Source organism: Corylus avellana, chromosome ca11 (genome assembly GCF_901000735.1).
Source record: "Corylus avellana chromosome ca11, CavTom2PMs-1.0".
In the NCBI taxonomy this organism is placed as follows: domain Eukaryota; kingdom Viridiplantae; phylum Streptophyta; class Magnoliopsida; order Fagales; family Betulaceae; genus Corylus; species Corylus avellana.
Window position 1 is genome coordinate 5787728 of NC_081551.1, and position 19317 is coordinate 5807044.

Genomic DNA, 19317 nt, shown 5'->3' on the forward strand with positions numbered 1-19317 from the left:
GTACACCATTTTCACTTGGACTATTGGCTGGCTAGCGCCCTTAGTGATCAGCTTCCCTGACTTCCTTTTTACGTTATCTTCTTCTTTTTCTCCTTCTTAGTCGCTCTCTTGTATACTCTCTGTGTACTAGGGTTGCGCCCCTCTGCGCTTTGATTAATACATCTTTACTTATAAAAAAAAAAAAAGGAAACAATCAAACCTGGCTCCGATATGAAAAATGATGCAGCACAATCAACAGAAACTAGAAGCGAATAAAAGAGAGAAGAAAGTCGGGAAGAGGAGGAAGAAGACAAGAAGATACAAACATTCATTATTTTATTGATCAAAATCTACCAACAACAGTACAAAAGTATGCTTAAATAGACTAAGGATTAAACCCTAACCCTAACCCTAGCGACACTTGGGCAGCCCACTAAAATAACATAAAGCCCAAAAGTTAACATAACCGGTCTGAAAAACAAATAACAAAACAAATAAAATGTGAAATAACAGAAGTGCCCATAATAACATCTCTAGATCTCAATCACCTAGCCACAAAGCCATGGGTTGGGCTGCCATCCGACATCGGCATCCACACATGAGTGCCCAGTGGCCTGAATCTAGTGTTCGCACCAAATTAGGGATGAGCAAGTGCTATACAAAGCTCTAATATACATTGCAATGTGTATTTATCCAAATTAAGGTTTTTTTTTTCCCCCATTTTGATGGCAAGAAGAAAAGACTATAAAGTGAAAAATACAACTGTTACAAAAAGAAGTCCTCTGTTATAAAGTCCCTTTTTATTTGAAATTTTCATATAACACAACATCTATCTTCTTTTTCAAAAAAAAAAAAAAAAATCATATAAGAATTAACATAACAAACAAAAGCTGCTTTCACTTGGTAGTTGCAATAGAAGGTCAACCAAATTCCTACAAATTTGCTGGGAAGAGCTTGAACTCAGCTTTCATAAACTAGGATATATAGATCCAGAGTAAGGGTGGGAACAAGAATGGAACAAAAAATTCCACTAGAGCCTTCATATTCAATTTTAAAATATACATTGATTTTCTCCAAAAGGTCGGCTATCCAGAAAGTGAAACAACAGCATCAAAGGCAGAAAAAAAGTGTGCCTCTTTCTGAACTAATCTTAATTTCAAAAAAAATACAGGAGAGAGAAAAAGAAAGTGCAGAAGTGAAGTCCAAGCGAAGGAAGTGTGGAAGAAAGAAGGATAACCATCTATGTCCAATATCATAAATTACCAAGTTACTAGCCAAGATCTACATTCTTTATCAAACTAGGGAGTAGCATTATTTCAAGTGGCCCTGTAACGATCTAAAGAATAATTTCAAAAATGGAAACTTTGGGTTGTAGACAATCAAATTATAGCCCCATTTGTCATTGCAAGACTGTAAGAAAGCCATAATTAGAAAGGATTCACTTATTACAACTTATTAATTATATTTATCAATTTCAGAACCTCCACCTGCACCTTAATAATGACAACTCTGGCAAGCTTAACTTTTCTGCAGCAAATGCAAGGCAGACTTTGCATAATATGCCTTGGTATAGCTTAATTGACAAACCAGGACAAAAAACAAAGGAGAAGATGATACAGTTGGGAGGGCATTTAATGCAAGCTCTAAGTAGGGACCAGGTCCAAGTTTATCATCATATTAAATTTTCCTTTCCCTCAGGTTTCAGCGCAACAGAACAAACTTTAAATAAATCAAGTAATAGAGTATCTCTCAACGGTAATATTACTTGAAGAAAGAAATAGAAAGTAACTTACACGATCAATGGTTCTTTGATCCCATGTATTTGACCAGATACCAGCAGCCGCCCAGTATCCAGCATGAGCATTATCTTCATCAACCACAGGAACAGAAGAGCCCAGATTGACGTTTGTCCATGAACCTAAAACAACTCCATCAATCTCACCACACTCAATTATCAGATTGTCAAACAAATGTGAATGCAATAGGTGCAGATAAAGTCCCCCTGGTGAATTTGAACTTGATGAAGTTCTCACGAATTCTTTCTGTCGGCCAAGAAATGTTTTCCAGAAGCTACTGCTTGGGTAGAGCCTCTCCCAAAACAAAAACAAAAAAAAAAAAAAAAAAAGGAAAAAGGAAAAAGAAAAGGGAAGTCTCAGCTCCATTGCTATCATATTGGAACTTCAAATCGAAATGCACATAACTGTATGAGAAACATAAGATATACATCAGTAAATGTTCCAGTTACCTCAATGATTGATATACTATCTAATATCTTCCACTCATATGGTCCCAAGTAACCAAATTTTTTCATCTCCACAGCAATTTCTGCTCGAAGAGATCTTCTTACAGTGCCAAACAATAACTGCCTGAGGTTGGTTTCAATGTCCTCTCCAAGCCTTTGCAGTGTAGCTACAGCAAGTCCAGTTTCACCCTGTAGATCATGTTAATATTAGTTAGGAAAGATAATGATACTAAATGACGTAATCTTCATGTGAAAACCAATGATAAGCTACCTTCAAAAATAGGTCATAAGCAATAGCTCTTCCAATGTCACGAACTTCAGTGAAAGAATCAACAGGCTCTTTGTCAGCGACTAAACCACTTGAATGATGAAGATGCAGTTGAAGAACTGCCAAAGGAAGACGACCAGAGAGTAATGCATCTTTGACCACAGTTTTAAGGTCCAAATTATCTAGCCTCCACCGTGCAATCATCTCCTTTGGATTTTCTAAGGGGAGAACTTTTTTTTCCAGCACTACCCCTTGCGGCACAAGAGCAGAAACTTCACTCAAATCCTCTGGGTCCAAATGGGAGTCAGCATCCACAGGCATCAAAGCAAGGTTCTCAGTAGTGATGGAGTCTGAGGACACAGGAAACGAAATTTCAAGTTGGTTTGCTGTCTCTAATGATACAGCATCTGTTGAAAGATTAGAAAGACGACATTCATCCTGGGTTAAATCCATATCCACCAAACTTGATGCTTCCCTACCATCCACCTGCAATATAGCAATAAGGTATTACTAAAACTATAGTGATTAGATGCAAACAAGAAGTACAGAAATATCTAGACTAGCAGTATTACAAAACAGCTTACCAATCCTTGACCAGGCCTCTTGAATTTTGAACTAAGTCGATATTGCAGATTTCGAACAACCTCTAGAAAGTGAGCCATCTCACTAAGCCTTCTTGAATTTCCCTGATCTTTGTGTACTTTGTCTGGTCTAACTGGTGGAAGAGAAAGTATGTGAGTCCTACTAAAGCCCTGCAATATGTAAGCATCTTCCCTGTGCTGTTGTAATCCATATCTACGAATCATTTTGGTCGCGAAGCAGGTGGCCAATGCGAGAAGCCTACAAGATTGAATTGAAAGAAGTTCCAAAAAATGAATGTGGATCAAAGAAAAAAAAAATGTAATAAATACAAAAGATACATTAAATACATAGATCACACTTCTGCTCATCCTTTTTTCCCCCTTTTGAAAGCATAACTATTTATTTTATATCACATAATCAAAGAAATTCCCCGCACAGGATGCACGAGGGATTCACTGAACATAGTTGACACCCAAAATTAACATTGGGATTCTTTGACACATGACAAATTGCTAAAGGTTTAGTTAATCAATCAACTATGACTTACAGCAAGTCTGGATAGACCATACTAAAGCAGTCTCTTACACTGCATTACCAACCAAACATGCTAACAAAACAATTCCAGACATCGCCATACCATCTGTGCCAGTCATTTACCAGAACCAAACAGCTTACACAAAAGAGAGAGAGAGAGAGAGAGAGAGAGAGAGAATAAATACAGATTCCAGATTTGACATGAAGAGACTCAATTCAGATGTATGCCTACATATGGCTAAAGCAGTCTCTTACATTGCATTACCAACCAAACATGCTAACAAAACAATTCCAGACATCACCATACCATTTGTGCCAGCCATTTTCCAGAACCAAACACTAGCTTACACAAAAGAGAGAAGAGAGAGAGAGAGAGAATAAACACAGATTCCAGATTTGGCATGAAGAGACTCAATTCAGATGTATGCCTACATATGGGTAAACCATTTTTTTTGTTGTTGTTGAAAAGTAATATATATTATCAAACGCCCTGAGGGGCGCAATCCAAGTACACAGGATGTATACAAAGTATCCCCTACTGACTAAAAAAAGAATTATAAAGCTCTAAAAAATCAGAAAATGTAGACACATGCAAGTGAGACCAAGTCACTCCATGAGAACAGGGTATTTAACGCCAATTTCTTCAACTCAATCATGCCACTCTCACGATCCTCAAAGCTGCCTGCATTCCGTTCTCGACATAGACACCACATCACACACAATGGGTAAACCATATTCCAGTAAATATGGAGATGTCAAGGACAGAACACAAAAGGTTAAACCAGGCTGAAACTGAAATCATCCACATCAAACCAAGATTTTTTTTTATAATAAATTTAAGGCTTTATGCAAAGATGAAAAACACATGCATATAAATCAAATAAAAATAGCAATCAAGTCAAGGAACCATCTAAATTTACTTCAGGTCCAAAATTGCAAGACTAAGACAGCGACACAAGCTAGGTGCATTCTCTGATCATAATATATATAAACGTTACAGTTTAATTAAAAGCATAAAATAACTAATTTACTATCTATGTTAGTTAAGATAAAAACATAAGACATACAAATAATATACTTAACAAAAACATGTATGCATTAAAAGAAAATGAAATACAAATCTGTATATTGAATTCTCAATATAATTTATTAACACATTTTTTGATGAATAATAATTTATTGAAGAAGAAGAAAAACTCACATAAACAAAAAGTATACAAGAGAAGCAAACACTCTAATAGGGTTGAAAATCCAAAAAGTTAACAAGATCTACAAGACTAGAGGAAGAAAAATTAGAAACAACGGATACTGTTAGAAGAATGTATTAGGGTTTGAGGGTAGTTTAGTCATTAGTGCATTCTTTAAGCTTATATAATAATATGTTTGAGGTAAGCCACGAATCAAAAGACAAGCCTCCTCTTTTCTCAAAACCTTCTTCATGCAAACCTCTCAACATGATATCAGAGCCTAGGGTTCATACATTTTCCTGATATTGTGTATTTTTCTTCAATTTCTTTTTCTTTTTTTCCTTTCTCCAACCTTTGTTGATCGAAGAAATATAAATTCTTGGGCTTCATGCCCGTGATAGGAGATGGCGCCGAGCTCACTGTCACCAATAATGTGATCTCGCTGTCATCTCCAATGTTGGATTTCGACCCGTTGTCGTTGGCAGAATTGGTGTAGTCGCTGTCTTTGGTGGTTGGTTGGTGTAGTCAGCCGATTCTGTCTAAGGTGGTGGCTGGAACTCTCTGTGGTGGCCGGAGACAGGTGTTGGGTGTCGCCGGCAAAGTCTGGTCTTTTTCCGGCGATTTTCGAAAAAGCTGAGTGTTTGGTTCCAAGGATTTGCTGCGCGTATTCGGGATAAGGGGTTGATTCTGTAAAAGGTTCTTGTAAAGTTGTAATATTGATTGATTGTATCATTGATCACCTCTTGAATGCAAGTATTTGAACCATCAATGCTAGGACTAGAGATAAAGTTATTCCTCCTATGGGAGTTGGCAAGGCGGAGGGAAAACTCGTATTTTGATCCCCTTCTTTCAACCAAGTCGCCCTACCTCCAGCTAACTTCTTGCATAAGAACTACTCTATTCAAATTTGCTTTCAGCATAGCCCTTTTGACAATCTCTTCTTCTGCAAGAGGCCACTCCTCTTCTAACAAATCGAGGGCTTGGATTTCCTCCAAAAGGGACTTTTTTCTCACCTCTACATTTCCAAATACCTCCTTGTTCCAACATTTTAAATCAAGTTTCATCCGTTTAAAGCTTATATGCCAAGACAAAACAAAGGGTATTAAGACAATGGTACGAATCCCACCACTGTTTCACCAAGTCACCAAAGCCTTCTGCTTCCAAAAACATAAGTTATCAGTAAGTAGGCCAACAATGTATATTAAGTTCACAAATACTTTCTCTAAAAATTGAATTTCAGTTTTCTTCAATTAGTCGATAAGTGGAATTCTCCTTGGTGGATATATTGTGTGTTTGAATTAACTTCACCTTAATCAGTGCAATCCGACTTCACCTCAATTGATGTATGAGAACCCCAAAAATGGCTTCTTCATATTCGTGTATTTGAATTAATTCCATGAATACATCAGCAAGGAGCATGGTTTGGGGGAAAAGGAACAGAAACACAACCAAAACACCGAAATAATAAGATTAACATATCCTGCACTTATTTTGCAAACTTTTATCTAACTATGATGCATTGAATTATAAGTATCAGTTATTCTTCCCTATATAGAAATTTCAAAAATACATAGACAACAATTGACTTGGTTCAAAAGCAATATGAAGATAAACAAATTTAAGATTCACGGTATCTATCCCCTTAAAGGTCTTTTCAAGCAGCGAATGACATTTTCTGTTAACTTGCTTCAGACATGGCAATGGATACAGTCCTCAGGATATCCATGAGAATGAGTGGAAATTGGAAAAATAACTTTACCTTGATGCAGCAGAAACCTCACTATCACTGGCAGATTTACAGAGCATCAGATAAACTGCAGCAAAGAGCAATCTTAAAATTCCCTCTTCAGCGAGATTTACACCCACAAGCTTTTCTAGAGATCTGTTCATCCACCAAAAGGAAAGAAGAAATCCATCAGTTTAACATTATATGATTTCCCTGAGAACAAAAACTCAATATGATCCCTTCATAACAATATTGAAGTAGTAGATGCTCTGGTCTGGCTGTTGGAAAGAGATGTATCTAGATAATTATACGGAGATTCTCTGACATTCAAGTTTCAAAGTAAAGAATCAAATTCTTTCTCCTTGATTGGCTCTCTTTTGGTCCTATTAAAAGAGGTAGGAAGAGGTTTGCAGGAAGACTGGGTGATGCAGGCGAAAGCACCCCAAAAAGCAAGCTTAAACACCAAAATTATTCAAATATAGTCTCTACATTTAGTTGCACCTAATCAGCACCTGTGCTACTTTAATTACTATTGAGTCTCAGTTCTAACATGTTTATATTTGTTTTAGATTCCTATAAAATTAGAATCAGGGTATATGTCTTAATCTAAATCAGAACTAGATAATCAGATCCTTTCTAGAATAGACCCATGGTTTGCGAAAAATACATGTACACATAAATCTAAACCAGCCATTCCAGAAAACACAGGAATTGAGAATTACACTGCTGCTTGCATAAATTAAAGAGTAACGCATATCCTTATTTCAAGGCATTTGATACTAAACTAATGGGTCCATCTGTTTTTTAGTTTTTTTTGTACCCCTTCCTTTCTTTAGCAGAGTATCCTATATTCATTTTTTGTTGATAAGTAAAGATATATAAATTAAGAGCGCAGAGGGGCGCAACCCTAGTACATCGAGAGTATACAAGAGAGCGACTAAGAGGGAGAGAAAGAAGAAGAGAACATAAATGTACTCTAAGATCATAAATCTATAATATGTACTCTAAGATCATAAATCATATACTTGAAGCAAGCAGCCTAGAAAGTAATTTGACAAAATGGAAAAGTAATAATGGTATATCAAAAATAAAATCTTACCCCTCTATTTCTTCAAATTTCAAGTAGTCCAACTCTATTTGCAACCGACGCATCCGCGAAAGTTTTAGGTCCCACCCTGACATGGCAGCATCCAGATGTCATAGAAGCACTCAAACACAGTTTAGCATATCCCAAAATGCAGCATTCAATGAACAAGTATCCATCACATGTTAATATCAAAGAGCAAAAACCAACGAAATTAGTTTAGTATTGTAGCCCTGCATGTATTTTGGTTTCTAAAATCGTCTCCAACTGCTAGTTCTGAACTTTTGGAACTATGATTTCTCCAAAATAAAAAATAACAGATTTATTAAAAAATATCATTTTCTTCCCACCAAAACAAGGTACTGTTTACAAGTGATTACATATTTAGTAAAAGTGCCCAAAGAAATATGCTCAAAGAAAGGAAGACCCTCAAACAATCAAATGTAAATATAAAATAAAATAATAATAATAATAATATGATTAAGACTATAGTGTGTGTGTGTGTGTGTGTGTGTATGTGTTGCATAAACATTGAAGACTCGACTCTAGTCATTTTATTCTTGTCCACAAATTGATTCAACCTAAATAAATATGATATATTGCATTTAGTTTGAACACCAACTTTGACAGGCTATAATTTCATATTAGTATAACTGTTGTGCCAACCGATTACCCCACAAGATGCTTTTTTTTTTATAAGTAATGATGATATAAAAAGTGCAAAAGGGCGCAATCCACATACACGGGAAGTATAAACAGAGAGCGCCTAGGAGGGAGAGAAATGAAAAAGAAAATTAGATAAACTAATCACTAAAAGAGCTAGCCAAACGGCTGTCCAAGAGTAAAGAGTACAGAAGAAAAAAATGAGTCAATTCCTCTATGGTCCTACTGGAATTTTCAAAACATCTAGCAGTTCTTTCATTCCAAATGCACCACATAAGACACAGAGAGATCATCTTCCACACAACCGCGCTTCGAGATTGTCCTCCCGACCACCAGCTATCAAACAAGGCCCTCACCCTGCAGGGCATGACCCAATGCAACCCAAACCGCTTAAAAATCGTGTGCCAAAGAGCACTTGCGAGCTCACAGTAGAGAAGAAGATGATCGACTGACTCTCCAGTCTTCTTGCACATACAAGATGCTATGCATTAGTCTGACTATTGATAACTCTACAACCACTCATATCCAACCAGAAGATCCAACGGAATCTAATTTGCAGAATATCCAATTAATTTTGTAAGGATACACCAATATCTTCTTTTACTTATACATGATGATTCATGATAATGCCAATATTCCACATTAAGCATATCTAAATAATATTTACTTCAAGAGCATAAGTTCGAATTTCCACAAAAGTAAATAATATTTACTTATATAAAAATAAATAAATAAAATAAAAAAGCATATCTAAATTGCTCCGATTTTCCCATTTGGACAAAAGTTGAACAAGCTTATACAAAATCCACAAGATCAAAGATCATCATTGACTTCTTGCTAAGAAAAGTCTAGCCCAAAGAGGGAAATGACACATCAAGAAATGCTTACATGGAGTTATCACAGAACTTTAAAGTAGGAAAGGTCTAAAATATCTCGACGGATAAATCAACCAGCACTTTTAAATGAACCTGTCCCCTCCCCACCTGATAAGTGAAGTTGTCAATGAAGCGCCACTAGGGGGACATAAGTAATGAAAAAACACTTAAAAGCTCCAAATTCACATTGTTAGAACATTAATTAAGGATTAAATTTAGGAACGGCTCACCTGAAGTTAAATTTATTCTCATTTGCCCCCCACCACGGAGGTCACTAATTCGAATCTCTCCTTACCTCTCCCTTGGGCCAAAAAACTTACTTATCAAAAAAGAATTTGCCACATCATTTAAATTTAACCTTATGGTTTACAATAAGCCACATAATTAAATAAAAATCATTCTCGCACACTCTCCAACTCACTCACTCACTCACTTACCCACCCCCAATTCCCTCCTCCTCCATGCCCATCACCCCAAAGTCACCATAGCCATCGTCGCCACCAAGGTCAAATGTTGCAATCTATGGCGCCAATAGCACCATACTCAAAATGGATGTTTCCCAATCCAAGGAGACATCCATTTGAGGAAAGATTCTTCAGTTTTTCTCTTGGTTTTGGAGGGTTGTAAATTGACGCTTTAGATTTCACTTGGGATTGAAGGGTTAGACTCAATTGGGTTTCTTTAGAATTGGATTGGGTTTGGATGTGGAACCAATTGGTTTTCTTTGGGAGTGAATTGTGGTCTCTTTGCATTTGTCTTGGGGTTGAAGGTTTGGAGTCGATTGGGTCTTAGTAGAATTGAATTGACTTTCTTGGGATTTGGTTTCGGATGGAACCAATTGGGTTTCTTTTGAATCTATTTGGTTTTCCTGGCATTTGGCTTGGGATTGGATTGCAGGAGCTTCGATTTGAAGGTTGGAGTGAGTTGGGTCTATTTGGCTTGGAGTCCTCAAAGATTGGCTTGAATTGCACTATGGAGTCCTCCAAGTCCTACATTTTTAAGGGGGAATTGGCAACGGCAGCAGCACGAGTTTTGAGGAGGTCGAATGCTTTGTGGAACTACTGTTTTGTTGGCTTTGTGGGTTGCAACCTTCAGAAACTTTGTCCAATATGGACAACATTCTTGTGGCTAAAAGCACTAGAAACAGAATGGGTAAGTGATATGTGGCGGGAAAAATGACTGGACAAATGGTACCAAGGGATTTATGTAATGAGAGAAGATTGGTCAAGAAAACCAAGAGGCCACATACCTCTTCCATATTCCTTAAATGGGCAAGACTCAGATACTACATGTGACAAGTATAAAAGTTTATTGAACAACTACTTAGATCTTGATTGATTTGGATGCAATAGAATTTGAGTCACTTTATTATGGATGGATTTATGTAATGAGGGAAGAGCCACTTTATTTATGTATTTGATGAACTTCATGGCATGGAGGCCAAGTTGTCTACCAAAAAGTAGTAAAATAATACACACACTCCTTAGATTGAATTTCAGGTATGTCGACAGTGTTGCTGTAGATTGCGATAAACTACCTCGGTGGTGGCAATGGTGCTAGAGGCGGCGGTAGCTATAATGGTTAGGGGTTAGGTGTGGAGGAAGAGAGAATGAGTGATCGAGTTAGAGTGAGTGAGTTAGTGAGTAAGTTAAGAGAGTGACTAAGAAAGATTTTCATTAATAGATGTGTTTTATAGTAGAACATAGGATCAAACTTTGATGATGTAAAAAAATCTAAATTACAAATGGAAGAAAATGAAAAGGACTGAACTAAAAGGAAGCTGCTCCCATTAAATTTATCATTTCCATCAGTTTAACATTTTGGAACATTTGATGATTTAATATACTATTAGAGCAATGGTCCTAAATTCGAATCTTGTATTCATAGTTTACCCCCCATTCTAATTAAATAGGCCACATGTTAGACTACACCTATTGAGGAGGAATTTTAGCCCATACATAAAGAGGAGTCTGGACCCATGTGAGAGAGAGAGAGCTAGAATATCAATTAAATTATTAAATTCATTATTTTCCGTCAGTTAAAGCTTTTAAAACAATTGGTGATTTAACTCGCATCATGACATCTAAATATGATATTGAGTCAGCCATGAGAAACTAACAAACAATTAAATTGTATAGCCTATTATGATGCAATTACACAATGTAAGATCTATCTAACAACTTTCATGTTGACCTTATCAACAGTCCACGCAACACTTGTGCAAACTGTGTCTAACATTAGACTGACGTTGTGAAAGACTTCAATGCTTTGAAAAAAATCATCAAAAAAGAGCAGGTTCATCGTGCTCTGCTCAAAGAAAACCTATGTGAGCATAAATAAAAAATTCATTTCAATTTTTAGTGGTTCTTTTGCACAAATGCCCATACTAAAATGCAAGCAAGTCACATCACTAACCTGGGACTCAGAAATTTGCCATGTCCAACAACCAATGTTTATATTGGAATGAAAAACGATAAATCCTACTTATGATGCAGGACCAGCAAACAAAAATGAAGGGAAAGATTACTGTTCTTAGTACTGTAATCGTAAATATTCATGGATGCTTGAACAGTATTTTTGTCTACAATTTCTATTTAATGGTGGTTCAGTCTTTTGTTTATATTTCACACTTGTGATTATGACTAGTTTATACTAAAGGCCATGATTCATGCTTCAAAATTTCAGTCTTAATACTTTTATATGAAGATGTTATGCATGGCTCCGTAAAAGACTTATTACTTCCAACTAACATTGGCTCTGACACAACATTGTCACAAGGATCAAGAGTAAGTTCACAATTCGGGTTCTAGAGAGCAGTCACTTCAAAATAATGTCAACAAGTACAACTATCTCCAAGCCATCCCTCCTAAGACCCCACTTAGGTGGAACCAACACTTGTTTTTTTTTTTGATAAGTAAAGTTTATATAATAAAAGCGCAGAGGGGCGCAACCCAAGTACACAGGAAGTATACAAGAGAAAACGCTTAATTAGAAGAAGAAAAAAGAACAAGAAAATCAAGATAGCTAATCACTAAAGGGGCAAGCCAAGCTACTGTCCAAGTAAAAAGCGTGTGGAACGCCATGAGGTCCTCCAAAGATCTCTCAGAATCCTCAAAGCATCTCACATTCCTTTCTAACCATAAACACCACACTAGGCAAAAGGAAACCATTTTCCACACAACGGCACTTCGAGAACGCCCTTCTGACCACCAACAAGCGAACAAATCCACCACCTTTTGAGGCATGACCCATGACAATCCAAACCGTCTAAAGATAGCATACCATAGAGAGCGAGCGATCTCACAATGGAGAAGAAGATGATTGATCGTCTCCCCATCCAATTTGCACAAGCAACATCTATTGATCACAATGAGATTCATTTTCCTAAGATTATCTATTGTGAGAATCTTCCCTAACACCGCCGTCCAAGTAAAGAAGGCCACTCTCGTGGGTGCCTTGGTGTGCCAAATACTCTTCCAAGGGAAAGGACTAGCCTCAATACTAGCCAAAACATTATAGTAAGATCGAACATCGAACTTCCCTTTACTTGACGGAATCCACCACATTTTATCCTCTCCTTCCCTATTCATTTTATGAGTACAACAAAGTATAGAACGAGGCTAGCACTTCCAACTTCCAATCATGAATCAACCGAGAAAAGCTAACATTCCATTGAAGAGCTCCCCCCGTGAGGTCCAAATTGTCAGCAATAGACGCATCTTTTGCATTAGCTATGGTGTAAAGGCCTGGAAAAACATCCTTAAGACACGCTTCTCTGCACCAAACATCATCCCAAAATCTGATTTTGGAACCATCTCCTGGATCAAATCTTGTATGGCTAGACAACATCCGCCACCCCCTACTAATATACCTCCAAAGACCCACCCCATGAGACCCAGAGATGTTGATAGAATGCCAACCACCCCATTCAGAACCATACTTGGCATCCACGACCATTCGCCACCAAGCATCTCTCTCATGCGCATAACGCCACAGCCACTTCCCTAACAAAGCCTGGTTGAACAGTCTCAATTTCCTGACCCCTAAACCTCCTTCGGAAATAGCAGAGCAAATCTTATCCCAATTAACCAAATGGTATTTGAACTCATCGTTTAAACCTCCCCATAGAAAATCACGTTGGAGCTTCTCTATGCGCTTAGCCACCGAAACAGGAACAGGAAAAAGGGACAAGAAATAAGTAGGAAGGTTAGAGAGGGTGCTCTTTATAAGAGTAACCCTACCTCCCTTAGAAAGATACATTCTTTTCCAGCTCGCCAACCTCCGATCAATCTTTTCCAAAATGTCATCCAAGATAGATTTGGCCTTAAAGCGAGCGCCCAAGGGGAGCCCCAGGTATTTCAAAGGCAAAGAATCCGTCTCACAACCCAAAACACCAGCCAATTCTTCCATATTAACCACATCACCTACCGGGACCAAAGCTGATTTAGCCATATTCACCTTTAGACCCGAAGCAGCTTCAAAACAAACAAGTAAGGCTTTAGGGGAACGAATTTGATCAAGATTCGCCCCACAAAATACCAACTTGTTAATGACCAATAACATTGGCTTTGGCCTTTTAGTTCCATTGAGAGCTTGTTTCAACACCCTAACAAGGATTCCCTTTGTTTTCATCTTAAAATGATCAGGTATAACAGAAAATTGAAAATTGTTTTGGTCTACCACCCACCTACTACACCCTATCACCATATAGTTTTCAGTCCCTTCACCCACACATTCTGTCTAATTTGTACTGAAATCTAGCGTCAATGAGACATCTACTCCACTCACTTTTACTATTACCCACCACACATGGGTGGGTTATGCCTGGAAGAGTGTTAGATTTGTTAGTGTTGGCGAGGTCAAAGAGGTAATCATTTAGTTATGGATGTGTGGAGAATAGCCCCACTGTGTTTAATGTGGACCATTTGGAGAGCACAATGTTTTGAAGATCATGAGAAGACGCATGACGAGCTCAAAAACATTTTGGTCAAGACCGTATTCAATTGAGTGGAGGCTTTTAATGTTTCCTGGTTTTATATTGTCTTCATTTGTGGAATTGTGTTCTTCTTTTCACCTTTAGTGGGGCCCTTCTTTGTATACATCATGTTTATTAGGGTTGCACCCCTCTGCGCTTTTCAATGAATTAATTATTTATAAATTAAAAGAAAAGAAAAGAAAAGAAAAGAAAAAAAAAAAAAAACTGTCACCCACCACACAGCCCAAAATAATGTAAGACAAACTATCATAACAAAAATCTTTTTGATAAGTAACTATCATAACAAAAATCTTCTAGATATGGTAATAGTTTCAAACAATAATATGATATAAAACATTGACTGTTCATCAGCTTGCTCCAACCAATGAACTATATGTAGAAAACTCATAAAATAATCATGTGAAATAAATTAGAAACTGATACCAGGCTAAAATACAGAATATGAAACACTGATCCAGAACAAAATTAAGAATAGAAATTCCTTGCAAAGTATATACATCAATGGAAAGCTAGAATGTCAAACAAGTTCAATTTCAATTATCCTCACCATTTTCCAAACATAAGTGATCTGCCTCTTCAGGACTTTCATACAGAAGAACTCTGTCCAAAACTTCAAGTTTCCACGGTGGGCAGCGCTGTTTTGATTCATTAATTTCCAATGTGTCCCTAACTTGACATCCAATGCCTCTACCGATAATTGGCTGCCGATACCCAATGGTCTCAACAGGAAGGAAATTAGATGAAATTGAAATAGAGGGAAGAACCACTGAAAGACCACCTTCTGTCACCAAATAAAAACATCCTCCAAAAGTGCAACCAACTGCTTCTCCAACAAATGATTCCTTCCTACCTTGGAGAAAAAACATTTCATACCCATTCAAGCAGCTGTCATCACGAACTGCCAACTCTGCATGCAGATCGAAATGAACAATTTGAGAACCCTTTTGATTCTTCATATGGTGTTTTCTAACGAACCGAGTAATTCCCAGAGGAGAAAAACAGATACAATCGTCCTCATTAAATCTATATGTGGAAAGAAATATTTTTCGCAAACTGTGTGATGGTACATCAGAATCATGAAACCTCTGATCTGTCGTCTTCGAAGCAGCAGAAAAGCCACTTAAACTTAAGTCATACTGGTTCCTCTTTCCTTGAAGGTTCAAGTCTCGGATTTTTGGAGGTACATTACTTCCAATATTACCTGAAAAGGAAAGACTCCCACCCATCATGGATAACATATTAGATTTAAGATGACCAGAATAACTAGAATACACCCTTTGGGTGCCAATATCAGAACCACCAACCGACATACCAAGTCCCAAATGCTGAAAATGTGGAAGCAATTTCTCAGATTTATAATACTTGTCTGGCATATAGTCTCCGGCATGAATTACATATATTACACCATGTTCATCAGCCACTGCTAAGAGAGAAGTATGTGAATCAACAAGCAACCTTTTAAACATTCTTCTACCAGAAAAACCAGCATGTTGATAAGTTGACTTCTCACGAACTTCATCAACTTTTTTAATATGTATTCCCGCAGAAATCTTTTCTTTCTCCAGGAAAGCTGATTGAGGATTAAGTCCACATGTTTGTAAAACATCTATACATGCAACATAATCACCAGACATTGCAGCATAAAAAAAGATTAAGCCAGATGCATTAAGACAAACAAGAAGGTTATCAGAAAAGCGGAAGTCAGCCCACTCAACCACTGGACCTATGTTTAGACTTTCTTCAAGCTTTACCGAGGAAACCCACTGGATTCCCCAACTCTCTAACCTAGCAACAAGAAGTAAATTGTTGCTCCAGCTACTTTCACTTTCATTGCTAGTATTAACAGTAACAGCATCCACCAATGTTAAAACGAATCCAATTAAGTGATGTGAATTGCTAGAGAACACCCTGGAGCACTTGTATAAATCATTCACTCCAAAACCGAAAACATTGGACAAAACATCAGACTTCAAATTTGAAACAGGTGATGCCGAATTCGACTTCATAAATGTATAATTTGCTGAATCAGGAACTGTTTCCTGCCAGTTCTCCTTATTTGACTCAGAGTTTCCTTTGTTATAGAAGTCGAGAAGTGGTAAGTTACTATTGAAAAGGCTGAATGAAACAACCTCTGCAGAGCAAGGAATTGATGATTTATCTGGGAACCTGGTCCATACAGTATCATCAGATTTGATAGTTTCAACTTTAACAAAAAAAGATTGCAACCATTTCTTAGAAGCAACTCCTCTTGACAAATCATCACCTACTTCAGAAGTATTTTGTGGAATTTCACTAGTTCCATTGGCTGTGTTTACATCTACAACATTTCCAGGGGGTTCACAACATAAGATGGAAGGTTCCTGCACCTCCATATGTGAAGCTAGTGTAGCAGAAGGCCCCCATTCCACCCACCTCCCTTGCCCAAAATCACCCTCTGGTGCGGTTCTAGCCATTGCACTGCCTCTATTGGGTTCACAAAAAGTATGGACAGTAACACCATGGCTGCCAGATATAAATAGAAGTTCTCTAAATGAAGTATCCTTGTGCTGATTATAGGTATCACCGCATATACCCCAAGCCAGTGAGTTCACATCACCAAGAAAAGTATGACAAATAGATCTTGATTCAAGAGAAAAATCATGATCAAAATCCACAACTGACTCAGATGTGCATTTCCTACCGTCAAAACCATTACGACTTATAGAGTCCCCTGCAGGCAAATAAAAAGGGTTAAGCAACTGCCTGTCAAACACGCACACACGTAGGTCCATATGACTGAGAAATGTTAGGCAATCTGGGAGAGTCAAAAGCACAAATATGAGAAAGACAATTGAGTTAGTAAAACTCACCGGTAATAAGCGGAAGCAACATAGCTTCACACTGATACGAAAGCAATAACAATAACTGTCTTGTAGGAGAAATGAAAGCTTCACGAAATTCTGACAGGTTCAGATGGGCCTGAGAGGGCCGCCATTTTTGCAACTGCAGTATAGCAGGACCCTCACCACCCAAAGGTAAACCCATGCTGCTACTCTGAGTGAGCAAGAAAGCAGAATTAAAAAAATAAATAAATAAATAAAAATTTAAAAATTTTTTTTAAAAAAAAAAAAATGTAATAAAGAAACTGTATTCCCATTATAAGCTTCTAAACTGCATTTAAAGACAAAATAAAATAATAATAATAATAATAATAAGAAAGGAACCACAATAATCAAATGGTAGTAATAATACTTTTAATATATACATAATAGCAATACTTGTCCAACTAAAAGGAAAAGGAAAGTAAAACAAACGGTTAAAAACTTTCTCATACAATTTTTTTTATTTAGAAAAATAATAATAACAATAATAATAATTTTTAGCAACATTTTGTGTAAGCATTGCAAACTATTCGACATTTTGAATTCTTTATTCATCCAGAACAAATACTTCATTGAACTCCTAATTTTAATACGAATAAAGAGACTTCATGAATGTTAAGTGTTGCAACCAACTAACATGACGAAACAACATGTGCATACATAAATACATACACATAAGATTTTAAAATCAAGTTGACTGGTTATGTGTAGTAACGTCGATGGCTACGAACTAAATAGACTTATAAAATGTAAGACTAAAAAGTGTATTCCTTTCCTTTCCTTTCACTCAGCTTTCTTGGCAACCAAACAATCAGCGTAATTGTAATAGCTTCTCAATCACAGGCACAGACAAAGCTCAACCATACATAAATTAAAGATTAAATTTAACCCAAAAAAAAGTAATAGAAATCAATTGCCAGCTAAAGCTTAGATTAGCGGAATCAAAATGTAATCAGAGAAGTCGTAAAACCAGATTGGAGCTTTCAAATTCAAGAAGAATAAATGGATAAGAATCACAAAAGAACAATTAGGCTCGAATAGTAGATACAAACAAAGAAAACGTTCGAGAACGGACCGAGACTTGCACTGACGGTCTAGTCAAATGAGCGCCACCATTTCTGAGAATCGCGACAGTCTTTCTCCCTCTCTAGAATCTGTATCCAGTGCCGAGATGTTTCCGGCGAGGCCGGAGTGAAATTCCGATCGAGGACCGTAGGTTTTGAGATTTTGGAAAGGAGCGCAATCTGAAAGCTTAGAGAGGGAGAAAGAGTGGGGGAGAGCATGGGCTTTTCGGTCAATTCCGGTTTTAGAGCGTTTCTGTCTGTGCCTGAGGAGTTACGGGTGCACGTTTCGTGAGGATGCTTCCTTGCTTCCCTCTATGGATGCTGTTAAAAAAAAACGAGTGGCTCAGATTTAAAAGCACATTCACTATTCACTAAGACAAAACGTCATCGCCTACAGCATCCAAGCCGGATCCCAATTATGATTTGTTTTTTTTGTTTTTACTATTTATTGAAAGAGAAGGATATTGTTTTTTTGTTTTAACCATTTATTAAGATTTATTGAGAGAGAAGGTTGAATTCAATTCAGGTATTACTGGAGGTTGTTCTTTCCTTTCCCCTTGAAATTAAGCCACTTGTTGTTTTAATTCAGAAAAGATTTTCAACCGAAAATATATTCAGAAAATTAGTTCTTTTTTTTGTTGTTTGTTTGCAACTTTGAAAATAGTGCAATATATATATATATATATATATATATATATATATATATATATATATATATTGTGTTTGGCTCGTATAAAAAATCATCAAATATTTTTTTATTAACTAATAAACAACAACGTTTATTCACAACATAAAATATTGAGTATATCTTCGATTCAAATATAATAAGAAGTTGACACATCAGTTTTGTGGAGGAGGGCTCCTCTTCTCCAAAGGAGGATGAGATTTCAATTGCCAAGCATTATAATGTTCAAGAGTAACTTTGATAATATTCTTCGAGATTTGCATCGCCTCAAACTTTGTTCCTTCATGAAAAGCTTTGTTCTGAGATAGCCATAGAATGTCACAAGCAATTGCAGCAAAGATTTGGAATTTAATGTGTTCCTCCTCTGGAATGCCTAGCGAGATTCCAGGGAAAATGATAGGCTTTATCCAATCAACCATATTAGGGAATTTGAGCATTGTGGAATCAAGTGGCCAGAAAGAATGTCTCCAAATTACCTTTGCATAAAAGCAATTGAAAAACAGATGATGGAGAGAGTCTGTCTCTGAGGAGCATAAAGGACAAGCTATAGGAGAGGAAGAGGAAGGAAAGA

At 37.0% G+C, this 19317-nt stretch overlaps 1 protein-coding gene across 2 annotated transcripts in view; it reads right to left on the bottom strand.

Annotated features, from left to right (window-relative positions):
• LOC132165971 (uncharacterized) overlaps positions 1 to 18333 on the bottom strand; it is a 42804-nt gene extending 24471 nt beyond the window's left edge. Inside the window, exons 1-10 of one of the 2 annotated variants that reach the window (XM_059576693.1) lie at positions 18073 to 18333; positions 16986 to 17169; positions 15449 to 16846; positions 14684 to 15337; positions 7618 to 7693; positions 6552 to 6674; positions 3074 to 3329; positions 2493 to 2975; positions 2225 to 2410; positions 1773 to 2069 (exon numbers count right to left, since the gene is read on the bottom strand). In XM_059576693.1, coding sequence (XP_059432676.1) covers positions 1773 to 2069; positions 2225 to 2410; positions 2493 to 2975; positions 3074 to 3329; positions 6552 to 6674; positions 7618 to 7693; positions 14684 to 15337; positions 15449 to 16846; positions 16986 to 17160 — 3648 coding nt within the window. In that variant the 5' untranslated portion in view covers positions 17161 to 17169; positions 18073 to 18333. Of the gene's footprint in view, positions 1 to 1772; positions 2070 to 2224; positions 2411 to 2492; positions 2976 to 3073; positions 3330 to 6551; positions 6675 to 7617; positions 7694 to 14683; positions 16847 to 16985; positions 17170 to 18072 lie in introns of both variants that reach the window. The other variant, XM_059576692.1, reaches the window with a different exon arrangement.
• Between the last annotated feature and the right edge of the window lie 984 nt (positions 18334 to 19317).